The sequence below is a fragment of the Hemiscyllium ocellatum genome, chromosome 3, assembly GCF_020745735.1.
Source record: "Hemiscyllium ocellatum isolate sHemOce1 chromosome 3, sHemOce1.pat.X.cur, whole genome shotgun sequence".
Taxonomy (NCBI): Eukaryota; Metazoa; Chordata; class Chondrichthyes; order Orectolobiformes; family Hemiscylliidae; genus Hemiscyllium; species Hemiscyllium ocellatum.
This window is the reverse complement of record NC_083403.1, coordinates 108,389,345-108,407,358: the sequence shown is the minus strand read 5'-3', so window position 1 is coordinate 108,407,358 and position 18,014 is coordinate 108,389,345. Positions and strand designations below refer to the sequence as shown.

The 18,014-nt window shown below is 43.5% G+C and overlaps 1 protein-coding gene across 1 annotated transcript; it reads right to left on the bottom strand.

Annotated features, from left to right (window-relative positions):
• Positions 1-203: 203 nt before the first annotated feature.
• LOC132807301 (serine/threonine-protein kinase PDIK1L-like) lies at positions 204-16,363 on the bottom strand (the record flags this gene model as incomplete). The annotated part of the gene is made up of 4 exons (XM_060821567.1): positions 15,818-16,363; positions 9,572-9,788; positions 4,836-5,023; positions 204-233 (listed from the first exon to the last, which is right to left on the bottom strand). Coding segments are annotated over exons 1-4 (981 nt in total), but the record flags the coding sequence as incomplete, so codon positions are not given.
• Between the last annotated feature and the right edge of the window lie 1,651 nt (positions 16,364-18,014).

Genomic DNA, 18,014 nt, shown 5'->3' with positions numbered 1-18,014 from the left:
CACTTCACACTTAGCTACATTGAACTCCATTTGCCACCTTTCTGCCCAGCTCTGCAGCTTATCTATATCCTGCTGTAACCTGCCACATCCTTCCTCACTGTCAACAACTCCACCGACTTTCGTATCATCCGCAAACTTGCTCACCCAACCTTCTAGCCCCTCCTCCAGGTCATTTATAAAAATGATCAACAGCAATGGTCCCAAAACAGATCCTTGCAGAACACCGCTAGTAACTGCACTCCAAGATGAACCTTTACCATCAACTACTACCCTCTGCCTTCTTCCAGCCAGCCAATTCCTAATCCAAACCTCCAATTTACCCTCAATGCCATACCTCTATTTTTTGCAGTAGCCTACCATGGGGAACCTTATCAAACACCTTACTAAAATCCATATACACCACATCTACTGCTTTACCCTGGTCCACCTCCTCAGTCACCTTCTCAAAGAATTCAATAAGGTTTGTGAGGCACGACCTGCCCTTCACAAAACCATGCTGATTATCCTTGATCACATTATTCCTATCCAGATGTTCATAAATCCTATCCCTTACAATTCTCTCTAAGACTTTGCCCACAACAGAGGTAAGACTCACCGGCTACAAGGGAACCACATTTGCTATCCTCCAGTCTTCTGGCACTATTCCTTTGGACAACGAGGACATAAAAATCAAGGCAAATGGCTCTGCAATCTCCTCCCTTGCTTCCCAGAGAATCCTAGGATAAATGCCATCAGGCCCAGGGGACTTCTCTATATTCACCCTTTTCAGAATTTCCAACACCTCTTCCCTACATATCTCAAAGCCATCCATTCTAATTAATTGTGACTCAATATTCACATCGGCAACAATGTCCTGTTCATGAGTGAATACTGACGAAAAGTATTCATTCAGTGTCTCCCCAATTTCTTCAGCCTCCACGCACAACTTCCCACTGCTATCCTTGACTGGACCTATTCCTACCCTAGTCATTCTTTTATTCCTGACATACTTATAGAAAGCCTTTGGGTTTTCCCTAATCCTACCAACCAAGGACTTTTCATGTCCCCTCCTTGCTGCTCTTAGCTCTCTTTAGATCCTTCCTGGCTACCTTATAACTCTCAATCGCCCCAATTGAACCTTCACGCCTCATCTTTACATATGCCACCCTCTTCCCTTTAACAAGGGATTCCAATTCCTTATTAAACCACGGCTCCCTCACACGACCCTTTCCTCCCTACCTGACAGGTACATACTTATCAAGGACACTCAATAGTTGTTCCTTAAACAAGCTCCACATATCGATTGCACCCTTCCCTTGAAGCCTACTTTTCCAATCCACGCATGCCTCACCGCATCATAACTTCCCTGCCCCCAGCTATAACTCTTGCCCTGTAGTGCACAATTATCCCTCTCCATCACTAGAGTAAGAGTCACCGAATTGTGGTCACTGTCCCCAAAGTGCTCACCTACCTCCAATTCTAACATCTGGCCTGGTTCGTTACCCAGAACCAAATCCAGTATGGCCTCATCTCTTGTTGGCCTGTCTACATATTGTGTCAGGAAACCCTCCTGCACACATTGGACAAACACCGACCCATCTAACGAACTCGAGCTATAGCTTTCCCAGTCAATATCTGGAAAGTTAAAGCCCCCATAACAACTACCCGCTACTTTCACTCTTCTCCTGAATCATCCTCGCAATCCTTTCTTCTACATATGTAGGACTATTAGGAGGCCTGTAGAAAACTCCTAACAGCATGACCTCATCTTTCCTATTTCTAAGCTCAGCCCAAACGACCTCAGATGGCGAGTCTTCATCCATCATCCTTTCCACCGCTGTAATACTATCTTTGACAAGCAATGCCACACCTCCCCCTCTTTTACCCCCACCTCTGACCCTACTAAAATATTTAAGCCCTGGAACCTGCAACAACCAATCTTGTCCCTGTTCTACCCATGTCTCCGTAATAGCCACAACATCGAAATCCCAGGTACCAACCCACACTGCAAGTTCACCTATGTTATTAAGTATACTTTTCGCATTGAAGTATACACACTTCAAGCCACCTTCCTGTTTACATGCACCCTCCTTCGAGATTGATGCCATGTTCCTAACCTCCCTACACTCCAGGTCCTGCACCCTAAAGCTACAGTCTAGGTTCCCACGCCCCTGCAGAGTTAGTTTAAACCCCCCGAAAGAGCACTAGCAAACCTCCCCCCAAGAATACTGGTGCCCCTCAGGTTCAGGTGAAGACCATCCTGTTTATAGAGGTCCCATCTTCCCCAGAAAGAACCCCAGTTATCCAGAAACCGGAATCCCTCCCTCCTGCACCATCCCTGTAGCCATGCATTTAACTGCTCTCTCTCCCTATTCCTTGACTCTCTATCACATGGCACGGGAACAAACCAGAGACAACAATTCTGTTTGTTCTAACTCTGAGCTTCCAACCTAGCTCCCTGAAAGCCTGCCTAACATCCTCATACTTCTTCCTACCTAGGTCATTGGTTCCAATGTGGACCATGACTTCGGGCTGCTCTCCCTCCCCCTTAAGGACCCGGAAAACACGATCAGAGACATCACGTACCCTTGCACCTGGGAGGCAACATTCCAAACGTGAGTCTCCCTCGCCCCCACAAAACCACCTAATTGTGCCCCGAACTATCAAGTCTCCAATAACTATTGCTCTGCTCTTCTCCACCCTTCCCTTCTGAGCAACGGGGATAGGCTCCGTGCCAGAGGCTTGAACACCATTGCTTACCCCTGGTAAGTCGTCTCCCCCACAAGTATCCAAAACGGTATACTTGTTCTTGAGGGGAACGGCCGCAATGGGTCCCTGCACTGGCTGCTTCCTCCCACTCCCCCTCACTGTCACCCATCTGACTGCAATCTTTGGAGTTACTTCCCTAAAGCTCCGATCTATGACCCCCTCTGCCTCCCGAATGATCCTAAGTTCATCCAACTCCAACTCCAACTCCAGTCCCTAACACGGTCTTGGAGGAGCTGGAGATGGGTGCACTTCCTGCAAGTGTAATCAGCAGGGACGACCATGGCATCCCTCACCTCAAACATGTTGCAAGAGGAACATTGCACTGCCTTCACTGCCAGCCCTCTAAAAGTACCTTTTAAAAAAAAACTAGGTCTAAACACTAGAATAAGCAAAATGCAGCACTTATCTTCTTACCACAACGGGTCTTATTATTAGGAGAGAGGAGGAGGGCGGGTGGGAGGCTCTACCTCTGTAGTGCTTCGGGTTCCTCTCCTGCACGCCTTTATAGGAAAACAACTTACCCAGGTAAGCTTGCGCTACACCAGCTTCTGGGTCCGCTCCGCGCATTTATTAAAAAAAAACTTTCAAATTTAAACCGTTAAACAAACTTCACCGAGTCTTCAAGCAGCCACTGCCAAACAGCCCTTACCTGCTCTGCTGTGAGAGTGCATAAAGGTTATGTCACTGGTCTGTGCAGTTCAGGAGGTTTATTGCATTCTCAGTAGTTATGGTGTTTTTTGTTAAAAGACTAACTTCCTGACAGCAGAGTAGAGTTTTGTGTGATAGGGTATTATCCTGTGGTCTAGTTGCAGGATACCTGTTTGAGGTAAAAAGTTGACATTTCAACATCAGGTTCAGAAACGTCATAGATAGACAAACAGAAACTATTAATGTGTTCAATTGCCTAAAGACCTAGTGTAACTTATGTACATAATACAGACAATAAGCCTCAGACAAGCACCCAAAACATTGCATGTAAATAGGAGTTCTACTGAAATCAAAACAGACTGCAATGGTCTCCCAACAAACCTGGAATCCAGCACAGATTGTGCGCACTTTTTTAAACCCCAGCCCAGGGGACAAAAATAAAAAGTAAGTAGTCCTGGAAAATTCCAGGACAAGATTCTCAAAATTCAGATTTACAACAACAACAACAACAAAAATAAATTGCACATTTCCAATCAAGAGAGAAAATTCAGTCTACCAACGGTAAAAAGGAAGAGGGATCCAACATCAAAGCAGTGTCCCAAAACATTAAGGAAATGAAAGTCAGGTAGTAGCATACAATCCCTGGCATAGTGCCGTTTACTCCAGGTTACAAGGCAGAACTGGACTCTTGTGCTTAGGTGGTAGTGACCTTACCTCTGGGCCAAGAGGCCTGGGTTCAAGTCCTACCTGGTTCAAAGATGTGTCATAAGTCTGGACAAGTTGATAAAAACATTACAAACCAGATCAACAAAATCAAACCAGAGTGACAAGTCTTGGCATATACACTGTAAAGATTTAAAATCAAATAACTATCCTTCTGAGAACTGGGAAGATGAAAGTGGTACCAATCTGAACAAAGGTCACTACTTGGAGCTGTCCTGATCTCAGTTTGAATGGAGACAATCCATGAGATAGATTAGTTTATCAACCTAGTGAAGTACAGTATTATCCTGACATATAATAAGCAATAGGTCATGAAAAGAAAGTTACCTTTGCTTTGTGGGTAGCCAGTAGCTAAAGTATAATTATTGAAGAGTGTGCAAATACACAAGAACCCAAACAGCCATACCCACTCACCACAGTCATTCATAGTCCAAATAAAACTGATTCGGTCCTTTATTTCTTACAAATATTTGAAAAAAGTTGCTTTTGAGACATGAACTGTACTGAATGTGTACACCTCAACTCAATACACATCAATTCTATGTACAAGCCCCAAAACTTTACATTAGTAAGCATCCAGCATAATATCTAAAAACTAGTCCAGTGTCAGCTCTGTGGATAAGTTCATATTCATTCAAATCTTCCCATAGATCAACAAGAAGAAGTTTGTAGGTGGTTCAGGGGAGAATCATCTTGTTCCTGAAGACATACTCAACTTGTTCCTGTAGGCTGAAGGCATCTGGTCGTTCTTGTGGGTTAAATGCCAGCATGTCCCTTAGAAGTTTCTTGATATCTTTATTCATAGTCCTTTTACTATTCAAAGGAATTGGAAGCTGCAGGCTGGGGTTTTCCACTAATGCCTTTCCCACAGGGATCAATTCATGCCCCTGAGAAAGATATATACCTGCAAAAGCAAACCCAAACATCCCACATTAGAAGGTTCGGATACCACCCAACACCCCTTAAAAATTCAACATTTCAGTTATCCTATTCCCTTTCTGGAAATGGAGCGAGTCCAACCACTGGAAAAATACCAGAATCTTGGGTAGACAATAGAAAATGAGATTAGGAAAGATCAGGCCAGACGGACAACATCCAAAATTGGACAGAGGGAAAAGTGGCAAAATGCAAAATTATAGTGAATGGGGGAGAAAAGTTTACAGGCTAATTATGGATGAATCCCCTTCCTTTCTTTGTGAAGCTGGAATGGTTCACATTTTGCTGTAATCTGATGGAAGGTTACTGCAGTGAAATTAAATATTGGTTTTAGATCACATCGAGTAACTTGAATATTTGGGTGTTCCAATTCTTTTATTCATGAGGTTAAGATTCAATATTCATGAGTGAAAACAATGAATTATTGTTCACCTGGACAATAATCAAGGCCGGTTGTGAAGTTGCTGCCTGGGGTGTACAACTGGCACTTAAAGATGTGGTCTAACAGCATGTCCTTTCATTGAATTGGGTGAGGATTTGTGTAACAGTCAATTGTCACTGATTTTACATTCCAATCATGTTCAAAAGTCTAACCTGATATCAGCAGTTGAAAAAGAAAATTTTAAGTTAAGTAAAAAAAACTCTTTGAATTTTGTTAAAAAAAAAGAGAGCCTCCAATTGAAAGTCAACCTGACTGAGAAAGTGGGTAAGATCAAAACATTTTTCTTTAGGAGCTGGACTGGGGGGCAATGGAGAATGCAGGCGTTGAGATAGGACCTTTCAGCACCTCCATCATAAACGGAGTAGCGAGAAAAATGCATCACATTTCTAAGGCAGAGTTAGGTCTGAAACAACAAAACAAATATTCAGGTCTGGTAGCACCTGTGGAGAGATACAAGTGTCAGTCTCAGATATTCCACTAAAATACAACTGTGGATGCTAGAAAAAGAAATCTGAAAAAAAAAGTTCACATTTTGAATCGTGGCCCTTGTCTTTTGAAGGAGGGTCACTAACCTCAAACAACATCAAACTTTCTCTCATACAGATGCTGCCCAACTTACTGAGTTTCTCCAGCAATTTGTTTTGGTGTCATTCCAATTTTTTTTTATTTTACTGCTTTACTTTACTGAGTACTTTAATGTAAAGGTGCAGAAACAATGAAGTATCTGGCTTGTAACACCTAAATTTGCAAAGGCCAATTGCTCAGGGATGACCTACATGATGCAAAGATCCACAGCATCAGATTCCACATGCAATTTGATGACACTACATTCATCACCAGCACCTCATCATCAAACTGCTTGTACCATCCACTGTGAATGAGAAGTTTCCTCCAATTATAAAGAGAAAGCACAACTTCTCAGTCCATTCAACCAACTCCATTCTTTCCAGGAGAAGGTGACAAACAGAATATTTGCAACCTAAGTATCATACTTGACCTAGGGATAAGCTTCTGATTTTAGCCAATCATTAGAACCTATTTCCCAACACTGGAACCCATCATCCCTACATTTCGGGAAGTTTGACTGTTCTAGCACACTCCTGGCCATCAACAATGTTCTATCCTCTACAAACGTCATTATCCAAAAGTCTATGCATGTCCTAATTCACATCCATTCACTCATCACCCCTATGCTCAAGAGTTAGCTGGTCTCCTGGTTTAACATCAGATTCTTCCAGGATACTGCCTCTCCACATCTGCGTAACCTTCTATAACACTAACTCTGTAGGAAATCTGCATTCATCCGGTTGCAGTCTCTTAGGCAACTCCAATTTTAAAAATCACTTCATCACTGTCTGCAGTTGCCTAGGCCTCAGGCTCTGGAGATTCATCCAAGCCTTTCCATGTCTCCCACTCCCCAAAATCCACCTAGCCCAATGTCTCCTTAAAAGGGTCCAGAAAATTTCATTTGATGTTGTTACTTCATGAATTTTTTGGGCCATTTTATTTTAAAGCCACTGTATAAGTTACAGCTGAAAATGTGTTGCTGGAAAAGCGCAGCAGGTCAGACAGCATCTAAGGAACAGGAAATTCGGCGTTTTGGGCATAAGCCCTTCATCAGGAATGAGGAAAGTGTGTCCAGCAGGCTAAGATAAAAGGTAGGGAGGAGGGACTTGGGGGAGGGGCGATGGAAATGTGATAGATGGAAGGAGGCCAAGGTGAGGGTGATAGGCCGGAGTGGGGTGGGGGCGGAGAGGTTAGGAAGAAGATTGCAGGTTAGGAGGGCGGTGCTGAGTTCGTGGGAATCGACTGAGACAAGGTGGGGGGAGGGGAAATGAAACTGGAGAAATGTGAGTTCATCCCTTGTGGTTGGAGGGTTCCCAGGCTGAAAATGAGGCACTCTTCCTCCAACTGTCGTGTTATGTTCTGGCGATGGAGGAGTCCAAGGACCTGCATGTCCTTGGTGGAGTGGGAGGGGGAGTTAAAGCGTTGAGCCACGGGATGGTTGGGTTGGTTGGTCTGGGGGTCCCAGAGGTGTTCCCTGAAGCGTTCCGCAAGTAGGCGGCCCATCTCCCCAATATAGAGGAGGCCACGTCGGGTGCAGCAGATGCAATAGATGATGTGTGTGGAGGTGCGGGTGAATTTGTGGCGGATATGGAAGGATCCCTTGGGGCCTTAGAGAAGTAAGGGAGGAGGTGTGGGCGCAAGTTTTGCATTTCTTGCGGTTGCAGGGGATGGTGCTGGGAGTGGAGGTTGGGTTGGTGGGGGGAGTGGACCTGACGAGGGAGTCACGGAGGGAGTGGTCTTTCCGGAACGCTGATAGGGGAGGGGAGAGAAATATATCCCTTGTGGTGGGGTCCGTTTGGAGGTGGCGGAAATGGCGGTGGATGATATGCTGTATACGGAGGTTGGTGGAGTGGTAGGTGAGAACCAGTGGGGTTCTGTCCTGGTGGCGGTTGGAGGGGCAAGGAAGTGGAGGAGATGCGGTGGAGGGCATCGTTGATCACGTCTGGGGGGAATCTGCAGTCCTTGAAGGAGGCGGCCATCTGGGCTGTACGGTATTGAAACTGGTCCTCCTGGGAGCAGATGCGGCGGAGACAAAGGAACTGGGAATATGGGATGGCGTTTTTACAGGGGGCAGGGTGGGAGGAGGTGTAGTCTAGGTAGCTGTGGGAGTCAGTCAGTTTATAGTAGATGTCTGTGTTGATTCGGTCGCCCAAGATAGAAATGGAAAGGTCTAGGAAGGGGAGGGAGGAGTCTGAGACGGTCCAGGTGAACTGGAGGTCGGGGTGGAAGGTGTTGGTAAAGTGGATGAACTGTTCAACCTCCTCGTGGGAGCACGAGGCAGCGCCGATACAGTCATCGATGTAGCAGAGGAAAAGGTGGGGGGTGGTGCCAGTGTAGTTGCGGAAGATGGATTGTTCCACATATCCTACGAAGAGACAGGCATAGCTGGGGCCCATGCGGGTGCCCATGGCAACTCCTTTAGTTTGGAGGAAGTGGGAGGATTGAAAAGAGAAGTTGTTCAGGGTGAGGACCAGTTCAGTCAGTCGAAGGAGGGGGTCAGTGGAAGGGTACTGGTTGGTGCGGCGGGAAAGGAAGATGCAGAGGGCTTTGAGTCCTTCGTGATGGGGGACGGAGGTGTACAGGGACTGGATGTCCATCGAGAAGATAAGGCTTTGGGGACCGGGGAATCGAAAATCATGGAGGAGGTAGAGGGTGTGGGTGGTGTCCCGAACGTAGGTGGGGAGTTCTTGGACTAAGGGGGACAGAAGCATGTCGAGGTATGTGGAGAGGAGTTCGGTGGGGCAGGAGCAGGCTGAGACAATGGGTTGGCCGGGGCAGTCAGGTTTGTGGATTTTGGCCAGGAGGTAGAAACGGACGGTGCGGGGTTGTGGGACTATGAGGTTGGAGGCAGTGAATGGGAGATCCCCTGAGGTGATGAGGTTATGGATAGTCTGGGAGATGATGGTTTGGTGGTGGGAGGTGGGGTCATGGTCAAGGGGGCAGTAGGAGGTGTCCGCGAGCTTGCGTTTGGCCTCAGCGGTATAAAGGTCGGTGTGCCAAACTACTACCGCGCCTCCCTTATCTGCCGCTTTGATGGTGAGGTTGGGATTGGAGTGGAGGGCTGCACGTTCTGCAGGTGAGAGGTTGGAGTGGGTGAGAGGGGTGGACAGGTTGAGTCGGTTAATGTCGCAGCGGCAGTCGGCTATAAAGAGATCGAGGGCGGGTAAGAGGCCAGCACGGGGTGTCCAGGTGGATGGGGTGTGTTGAGGCGGGAGAAGGGGTCGTCAGAGGGTGGGCGAGAGTCTTGGTTGAAAAAGTAGGCACGGAGGCGAAGGCGGCGGAAGAATTGTTCGATTTTAATCCACTGTATAAGTTACAACCTTGTTGGTCTAGTGGTGCTCATTTTGAGGTCTGTTCCACGTGGATAAACAGCTTACTTGTGGTGGAAGGCAATATTTGAAGGCTCAAGGTGTCACCTTTGCTATCAGAGGTGTGTTTGAAGAATTCTGGCACCCAGTAACAACACCCCACCCAACCAACTTCAACAGATGGTGGATATTCACTCACCCAGCAGCTCCTTCTTGACTTCAGCATCTCGAAACGTGATTCTCTCAATTATGGCCCAGAACATGATCCCAAGGGCAAAGATGTCAACTTTAGCAGAGTACTGCCCCTCCCAGAGTTCTGGTGCCATGTAGAAATCAGAGCCGCATGCTGTTGACATTTGCCGTTGATTCACACTGCCTTTATTCTGGCACAATTTACTCAAGCCAAAATCAGCCACCTGGAATACAAGAAGTGAGCAGAGGACACACTGAAGCAAACTTTCTCACTGATTAATTACCATGCTGTTCATGCTTAAAGAACAATTTTCTCAAAAAGCTTTTTTTTTCACATTTGCATGTTGGAGAGTAAACTACTGACCAAATACCAAGAGTTGGGAAATGGGGATCTCTGTGGGATGCATTAGCATTTGATTGTTACAAATCTCTTTTTAAGATAAACATTCATTGCTCTTGGCCATCTGAATATAATCAGATGGTTAATAAAACCAGGATTTTAGCATATGGGCCTGTGATTTAAGCCAGTAGATTTCACATTATGGACAAGAGAAGCAAAAATTTAGGAGGAACATGCAATTACAGGACAGAAATAGCATGTCCATAATGGTGTTTAACTTCCTATGACAACAGTGTTAATACATTAATTGTTTGGTTCCTACACCCCTTTATTCTTTCCACCACCCATCTACCCCAGTTTTAAATACTGTCGCACGGTCTGCTTCAGGTCATTAACTCAATGAATGAATTTCAGACTCAAATTATTCGGTACAAATCAGAAATTTAAATTCGCTTTTCAAAAAAAGTGGTTGAGAACTAACTAGGAGATGGTGTTTACAGCAATGACAACATTGAAGTGGTGTTAGTCTATCCAATCTCCCACATTTGAATGAAAGGCAGCACTGATTTCGGTCAGCTACAAAAAAAAACAGAAGCTGAAAATCAAAAGTAAAAAAAAAAACAGCTGGCAACCCTCAACATTTATAATTAGAAGTTTGTAATTCTTTAGTTTCCTTGCATGTCCTGCCAAAAATTGTTTATCATGCAGTATTACCATTGTCAATTTTTTGGCTGGTATTGAGTGTTTGATGTCCATTGCTAAGCCAGGAAAAAGCAGATAGAGGGAAGATCATGGAATCGGAAATATTACTGCGCTGGAGGCAGCTACTTGAGTAGTTACCTATATTAAAGAATGTTTTATTGACAACTTATGGGACATGGGTGCTGCTGGCTGGCCAAAATTTGTTCCCCATCCCTAGTTGTTCTTGAGAAAGTGGTGGTGCTGAGCTGTTTTCTTGAAATGTTACAGTCCACCTGCCCTTAGGGGGGGAATTCCAGGATTTTGACCCAGTAACATTAGAGGAACAGCGGTATGTTTTCAAGTCAAGATGGCAAATGGCTTGGAGGGGAACTTACAGGAGGTGGCATTCCCCTATATCCACTGCCCAAGATCTTCTAGATGAAAGGTGCTACCTAAAGACTTTTGGTGAATTTCTGCAGTGCATCTTGTAGATAATATACACTGCTGCTGAGCGTTAGCAATGGAAGGAATGAATGTGGTGCCAAATCAAATTGGCTGCTTTGTCCTGAATATGTTAAGATTGGTGTTGCTGCAGCTGCATACTTCCAGGCAATGGGGATCTTTCCATCACACTCCTGATTCAAGCCTTGTAGATGGTGGACAGGCTATGGGGAGACACTTGCCACAGTTTTCATACCCTCTGACCTACCCTTCTAGAGACCATTCATGTGGTGAGTCCACTTGAGTTTTTGGTCAATGGTAAACACCAGGATTGTGGGGTATTCAATATTGGAAATACCATTGAATTGCAAAAGGGAAGTAGGTAGATTAATTCTTATTGGAGGTGGTAACTGCCTGATGTTTGTGCAGCATAGTTGTTACTTGCTGTTTCTCAGCCCAAGCCTGGATATGGTCCAGACCTTGTTGCATTTGAACACTGACTGTTTCAATATTGGAGTCATCACAAATGGTGCTGAAACATTGTGCAATCACGTGTGAACATTCCCACTTGCGACCTTATTATGGAAGCAATGTCAGTAGTTGGGCTTAGGACATCATCCTGAGGAACTACTGCAGAGATGTCCTAGAGCGGAGATGACTGAACCCCCACTGACCGCAACTACTTTCCTAAGTGGCAGATACGACTCCAACCAGAGAGAGAGTTTCCCCCAATTCCCATGGATTCTAGTATTGCTAGGGTTTCTGCTGTCAGTCCTTGACATCAAGGCTGCATTTGATGGTCACTCTCACCTCACCTCTGGAATTCAGCTGTTTTGTCCATGTTTGAATCAAGGTAATAATGAGGTCAGGAGCAGAGTAGCCCTGGTAGTCAGTTAATGAGCAGATGCTGTTTGATAGCATTGGGGAGGCCAGCTTTCAATCATCAAAATGATGGAAGTAAACTGATGGGATGGTAATTGGCGGGGTTGGATTTGTCCTGCTTGGTGTACAAGATACATCAGGGCAGGTTTTCCTCATTGATTGGGTAGATGCTAGTGCTGTAACTACTAGAAAAGCTTGGCTAGGGGAGTGGTAAGTTCTGGAGCACAACTCTTCCATAAATATTGCCAGAATATTTCAGGGTCCACAGTCTTTGCACTTGCCAGTGTCTCAAACCATTTATTGATATCACTGAGTGAATCAAATTATAGGAGATTAGTTTCTGGGATGCTGAGGACCATTGAAGAGGCTGAGATGGATCATCCAGTCAGCATTACTGGCTGAAGATTGCTGTGAATACTTCAGTCTTATATTCTGCACAGATGTGTGGGACTCTATTATTGATGATGGGGTTGTTTATGGGCCTTCCTTCTCCATGGGCTTGTTTAATTGTCCACTACCATTCTTGACGGTATGTGTAGTAGGACTGCAGAGCTAAGAGATGATCCATCAGTTGTGGGATCTATAGCTGTTACTTGCTGCTTATGCTGTTTGACGGCTTCACTGGGTTGATATCTTATTTTCAGGTATTCCTTTACTGCTTCCTAGAATGCCCTCCTGCACTCTTCACAGAGCCAGGGTTAATCCCCTGAAATTATGGTAACAGGAGTGTTACAATGACCCCATCCTAACAAAAACAATCCCATTCTCCCTCTCTCAAACCTAGCTTCTCTCCTGCAGAAGTCAACCCTCCACACTAAATTGATATCCAGAAGTATTTTTAAATATGGAAACTGATTTGTGGCCTCGTTGCACAACAGCATCCTGGGTTTTACACAGTCGTATTAGTCTGCTTCAGGTTTTAAATCAAATATAAAATCACTCAGCCCTCCACCTTTGCAATTTTTCATTTTTGTTCTCATACTTTAATCTCATCTGAGCCCAGTTCACTTTCATCTCTTAGCCCCTCAAGATGCTGTTCTCCGGGAATCAAAAACACGTAAATTGAACTTTGTATCCATGAGCTTGGATACAAATGCAGGATCCTGGTTCAACTACTTACTCAGCCTGTAAGCTAGGACACTGTTGTAAAGATACTTATAAAAAGAAACTTACATCTGCTACAGTCAGTCAATTTAAAAAGCTGTTGCAGCCAATATTAAAAGCCAGGGTCCATGTCTCAGTTGAGCGAACAGCTTGTGATTTCTTTCCAATTTTATCATTTAACTATTGCCATTAATAACTTTTCAATTAGATCCACACTAAAATCTACTCAGCTTAATGTTTTGCAATAGCTCACTTTTTAAAATTATGACAACTTTGAATGTTTAAGTTGTACTAACTTACAAATATATTAAGAGGAATGATGGTCAGATCTGGTCTGAGTAATTTTTTTTCCCCCAAAAAGTGTGAACTGAAATGTTTATGCCAGAGTAAGCATATATCAGGGACAGGATATTTTCCAGCTTATTCTGTAACAATTCAGATTAAAATGTACATTTAAAACAAAAGGTGTGGGAAAGTGGGGTAAAAAGAATCCAAGAGTGAGTGAATATGGGCCTTTCAGAATAGGTGTGGACCTACAATAGAGCAGGATTGTGCACTATCAACTGATCACAAGAATTTCAAAATGGTGATAGCTGCATTTTAAACAGATAATTTCATGAGGTCAGGCTATTTTTTTCCAGGGTGAAGAAAGAATTACATTTCAGGTTCAAGATTGCAAGGCTTCTTTCTAATGGGAAAATTAGATTCTAATCAGTAGCCGAGGTCTGAATGGATAATAGGTAATGGAGTCAGTAGGTTACAGTGACTGGGTCCTTAAAAGTTAGAGTGAATCCTCAGAAAGAAAATGACTTAGTTTGTACATTGATCTCAAGGTCATAGGTTCAAGTCCATTTACAAAAGATGCATAAATTCTGGACTGTGCAACTGCATTTTAAGATCCAGTCACCACACTGAGTACCAGATGCAAAAGATCCAGATGTATTAGTTGCAAGAGAAAAAGGTAGAAGTTAACTGGAGTTAACTCAAAAAAAAGGTTCACCAGGAGGATTCCTTGTATGGACAGGCTGTCTTTTGAACAAAGGCTAAAGAAGTTGGGACTCTACTCATTGGAGTTTAAAAAAAGTGATCTTATTGAAACAAAGATTCTTAATGAGCTTGACAGGGTAGAGGTGGAGGATGGTTCCCTTCTTGGTGCAACATAGGATCAGGGGGTTAAGTCTCAAAATAAAAAGGGGCACCAATTTGGGACTGAGATGGGGAGGCATTTCTTCTTTCGAGATTGAGAGACTTTAGTCTCTTTGCCATATAGTCCTTATGCACATTTAAGGCTGATACATGTAGATTCTTGATCAGTAGGGGCATCAAGGACTATGAGGAAAGAGCAGAAAAGTGGTGATGAGAAATAGCAGATCAGCTATAATCCTACTGAATAATGAAACAGACGACTCAAGAAACCAAACGGAAAACTCCTGCTCCTATTTGTTAAGGTCTTACATGAAGTAGAGATCAACAGCTCTCAACAATATTGATACTACAACATGGAAAATAGATTGCTTGGTTATTCTGATGTTCTTGTCTGTCTCAGAGACAGTTTGACACAAACTGGTATCTTTCATAAAATTATTACACTTTATTGGCGGTGAAGCACTTTGTCAGAGTCCAGAAACCGATCCTTCAGTCCAGCCAGTCCATGCCAACCCATGCCAACCATAATCCCACCTGCTTATGATTGGCTCATAACCCTCCAAATATTTCTTATTCAAAGTGTCTTTTGACCATTGTTACTGTACCCACATCCGCTACTTCCTCTAGAAGTTCATTCCACACACAAAAACAAAATTGCCCCTAAAGCCTTTGTCCTCTCACTTTAAACATGTGAAATTCCCCACCCTAGGGAAAAAGACACCTGCCTTCACGATTTTAGAGCTTTACAAAGGACACCTTTCAAACACCTATGCTCCAATGGAAAAAGACTCTCCATATAAAAACCCTCCATTCCAGCGACAACCAGATAAGTCTTTTCTGAACCATCTCCAGTTTAATGATGTCCTTACTCTAAACAGGCAACCAAAACAATACACAGTACAGTACACCATACTGTACTACAGAAGAGATCTTACAAATGTCCTGCACAACATTAACATGATATCCCAATTCCTATAATCAAAAGTAGTGAACAGCGACTGCAGGCATGCTAACCACCTTATTTGTGTGAAATAAACTTCAAAAGAATTATGTATCTGTACCTCTAGGTCTGTTCTACAACACTATCAAGGGCCCTACCATAAACTATTAAATCTGGTCCTCTTTTGTTTTAGCAAAATAAATCCTTCACATTTATCCAAGTTAAAATCCATTTGCCATTCCTCAGCCAAAGTGATCATAATCTTAAATAACCTTCTTTGCTGTCCACTAGACCACCAATTTTGATGTCATCTGCAAACTTACTTACCATACCTTCAATATTCTCATTGAAATGTATTTAGATAAAACAACAAACAAAGAAAAAAGTGGACACAGCACTGTCTTCCTAAAGTCACAAAAGGAGATAAAGGCATTCAAGAGGACATTGGATAGAAGGCAATCTGTAGGAATATGGGCACAGACAGACAATTGGTGCCAGGTATCAGAACCTGTGCAGACAGTGGGTCAAAGTCACCAGAACATTCCTGAAGGGCTTATGCCTGAAACATCCACTCTCCTGCTCCTCCGATACTGCCTGACCTGCTGTGCTTTTCCGCTGACTCTCCAGCATCTGCAGTCCTCACTTTCTCCATAAGTGAAGTGCCAACAATTCCTCTAAATTACCCTCTAGTGTAAACGAATAATAACCTCACTCCTCACCTTTAAGAGGGGTCCGGTTGGAGTGTTAACAATGAGGACATTGTCTGGTTTGAGGTCTCTATGAATGATCTGATTGAGATGCAGGAACACCACAGCAGCGGCGAGCTGCTGTATGAAGTGACTGTTCAGCCTTCGGTCAGTGTCTCTGCTCAGCAAGTAGTCATTCATATTGCCCCCATCACAGAACTCCATCACAAACCACAAGAGGGGGGTGGTTCCAGGGTCGAAGCAACACTTCCCCTTAAGGCAAGTCTCGATGAGGAGCAAGTGGTTGTCTGATTCCGGAGGTTCCTTCCTGATCTTCTGGATGACCTGCTCCTTTTGCAGGATGCACTCATGGAGTGAGATCACGTTCTGGTGCCTCTGCTTCACCCTGCTCAGCGCCCAGAACTCCTGCAGAGCCAGTTCCGAAGATTCGGGAGAGTTACACAGCACTTTTTTCAAGGCGACTTTAACCCGGCTCTTGCAATGTCTTGCTTCGTACACAGTCCCATAACTCCCTCGGCCGAGTTCCCCAACAATCTCATAGTGGCATGGTTTCTCCATCTCAGCCTGGCTCTCCACCCGGCCACCGCCAACTCCTGAAACCCTACCGCATTAATCCGGAAATTCCGCCGCTAAACGAAGAATTTATTCTCGAAAAAATGAAACCATGGCTTGAAATTAAACCTTCTATCACCCAAGTATTTGTGAGGAAGCTATCTGTTTCTAGGAACAAACGATGGGTTAAATACCTCAACAAAAATAACGTGACTAATAGCCATGGGAAGGTAACATCAAATGCACGTTGTACTTTTAAAATACCCAACTCTTAACAACCATTTTCCGCTCACTGTCAAGATCCCCGCTCTTCCATTTTGTATTTTTGTAAAATTTTCCCTCACTTAAAAATGTTTCACCTGGCGCTCATTGTCTTAGTACAAAACGACTTCAATAATGCAAATTGGAGTTTCTGATTGGTTAGGAACCAGCTCTATTAACTGTTTCCCACTGAAAGGAGAGCCAAAACATTACAACTAAGCCAGAGGGCGCCTATTGGTGCAGTGATAGTGTACTTGCCAGGGTGTCCATGGTTCAAATCCACAAGGAAACGTGAATGTACTTTTTCATCAATCTGCGACTTCAACCTGAATGTTGTCGGCCAGAAATAAAAGCAAAGAAGTTTTATTGAAAAACAAAAACCGTGAATGTTGGAGAAACTCAGCAGCTCTGACAGCATCTGTGCAGAGAGAAACAGTTAACAATTTCAGTCTGCTGTGATTCTTTTTCAGCATTCTTCAATACCATGCTTTCCCAGCTGCTTTCAGTTGTGTTGAAGTGTTAATTGGACTCAAAACGTTAACGTTGCTTTCTCTCCACAGATGGTGCCAGACTTGCGGAGTTTCTCCAGTGTTTTCTATTTTTGTTACAGAAAAAATTGCACTGGATTAGTACAAGTCTGGATAATATTCCAGAGAATATCTGATTTGCCAACAGAAATAGAGAGAATAAAACTCGTGTTTTTGGAAATTTTATTTAAATTTAATTAAGAACCTGCCTTGAGCTGTTAAGCAAGGTCAGACCACTGTTATTTGTTTTTTTTTCCAAATAACTTAAATTATATTTAACCAGTCACAGTAGAACATGTATCATAGAAAATTGAATTGCAGTTTAATACAGCTCAGGATGCAGTTCTGCAAACATACAACAATTAAATGGCACTATAGACCTTATGCAAATTAAAATCTCAATATTATTTGGATTGACTTGCATAACCACTGTTATTTGTACCTGGTATAATCTAAGAACTGATTGGTTATTTATGGTATTAACCTTTAATCACATTGAATTTACTTCAATTGGCAAAAACTAGATTGTTAGTGGAGTTACACATACATTTTCTGTTAGTGTTATCCAATCTGCCTTCTCACTGCTTAGACCGATGAGACAGTTCTCAAAATGTTACTCTTTGTAATTATCAGTTTTCTTAAAGACATTATTAAATTGTCTTTACATACTATGCTGTCACATTGAGTCTTTATAGTTAGAGTTTAGACTGAGTTTGTGACAAATAATCCATTTAGAAGTGATCTGTCAACCTAGAAGTTTGAGGACCATTGTTCTAGTTAGATACTGCAGTTATTGTGCACCGGTGATGGAAGGAATGGTTAGTGAGACTAGTGACTGATCTGATGCACCAGTGCAGAGAGTTTTATAA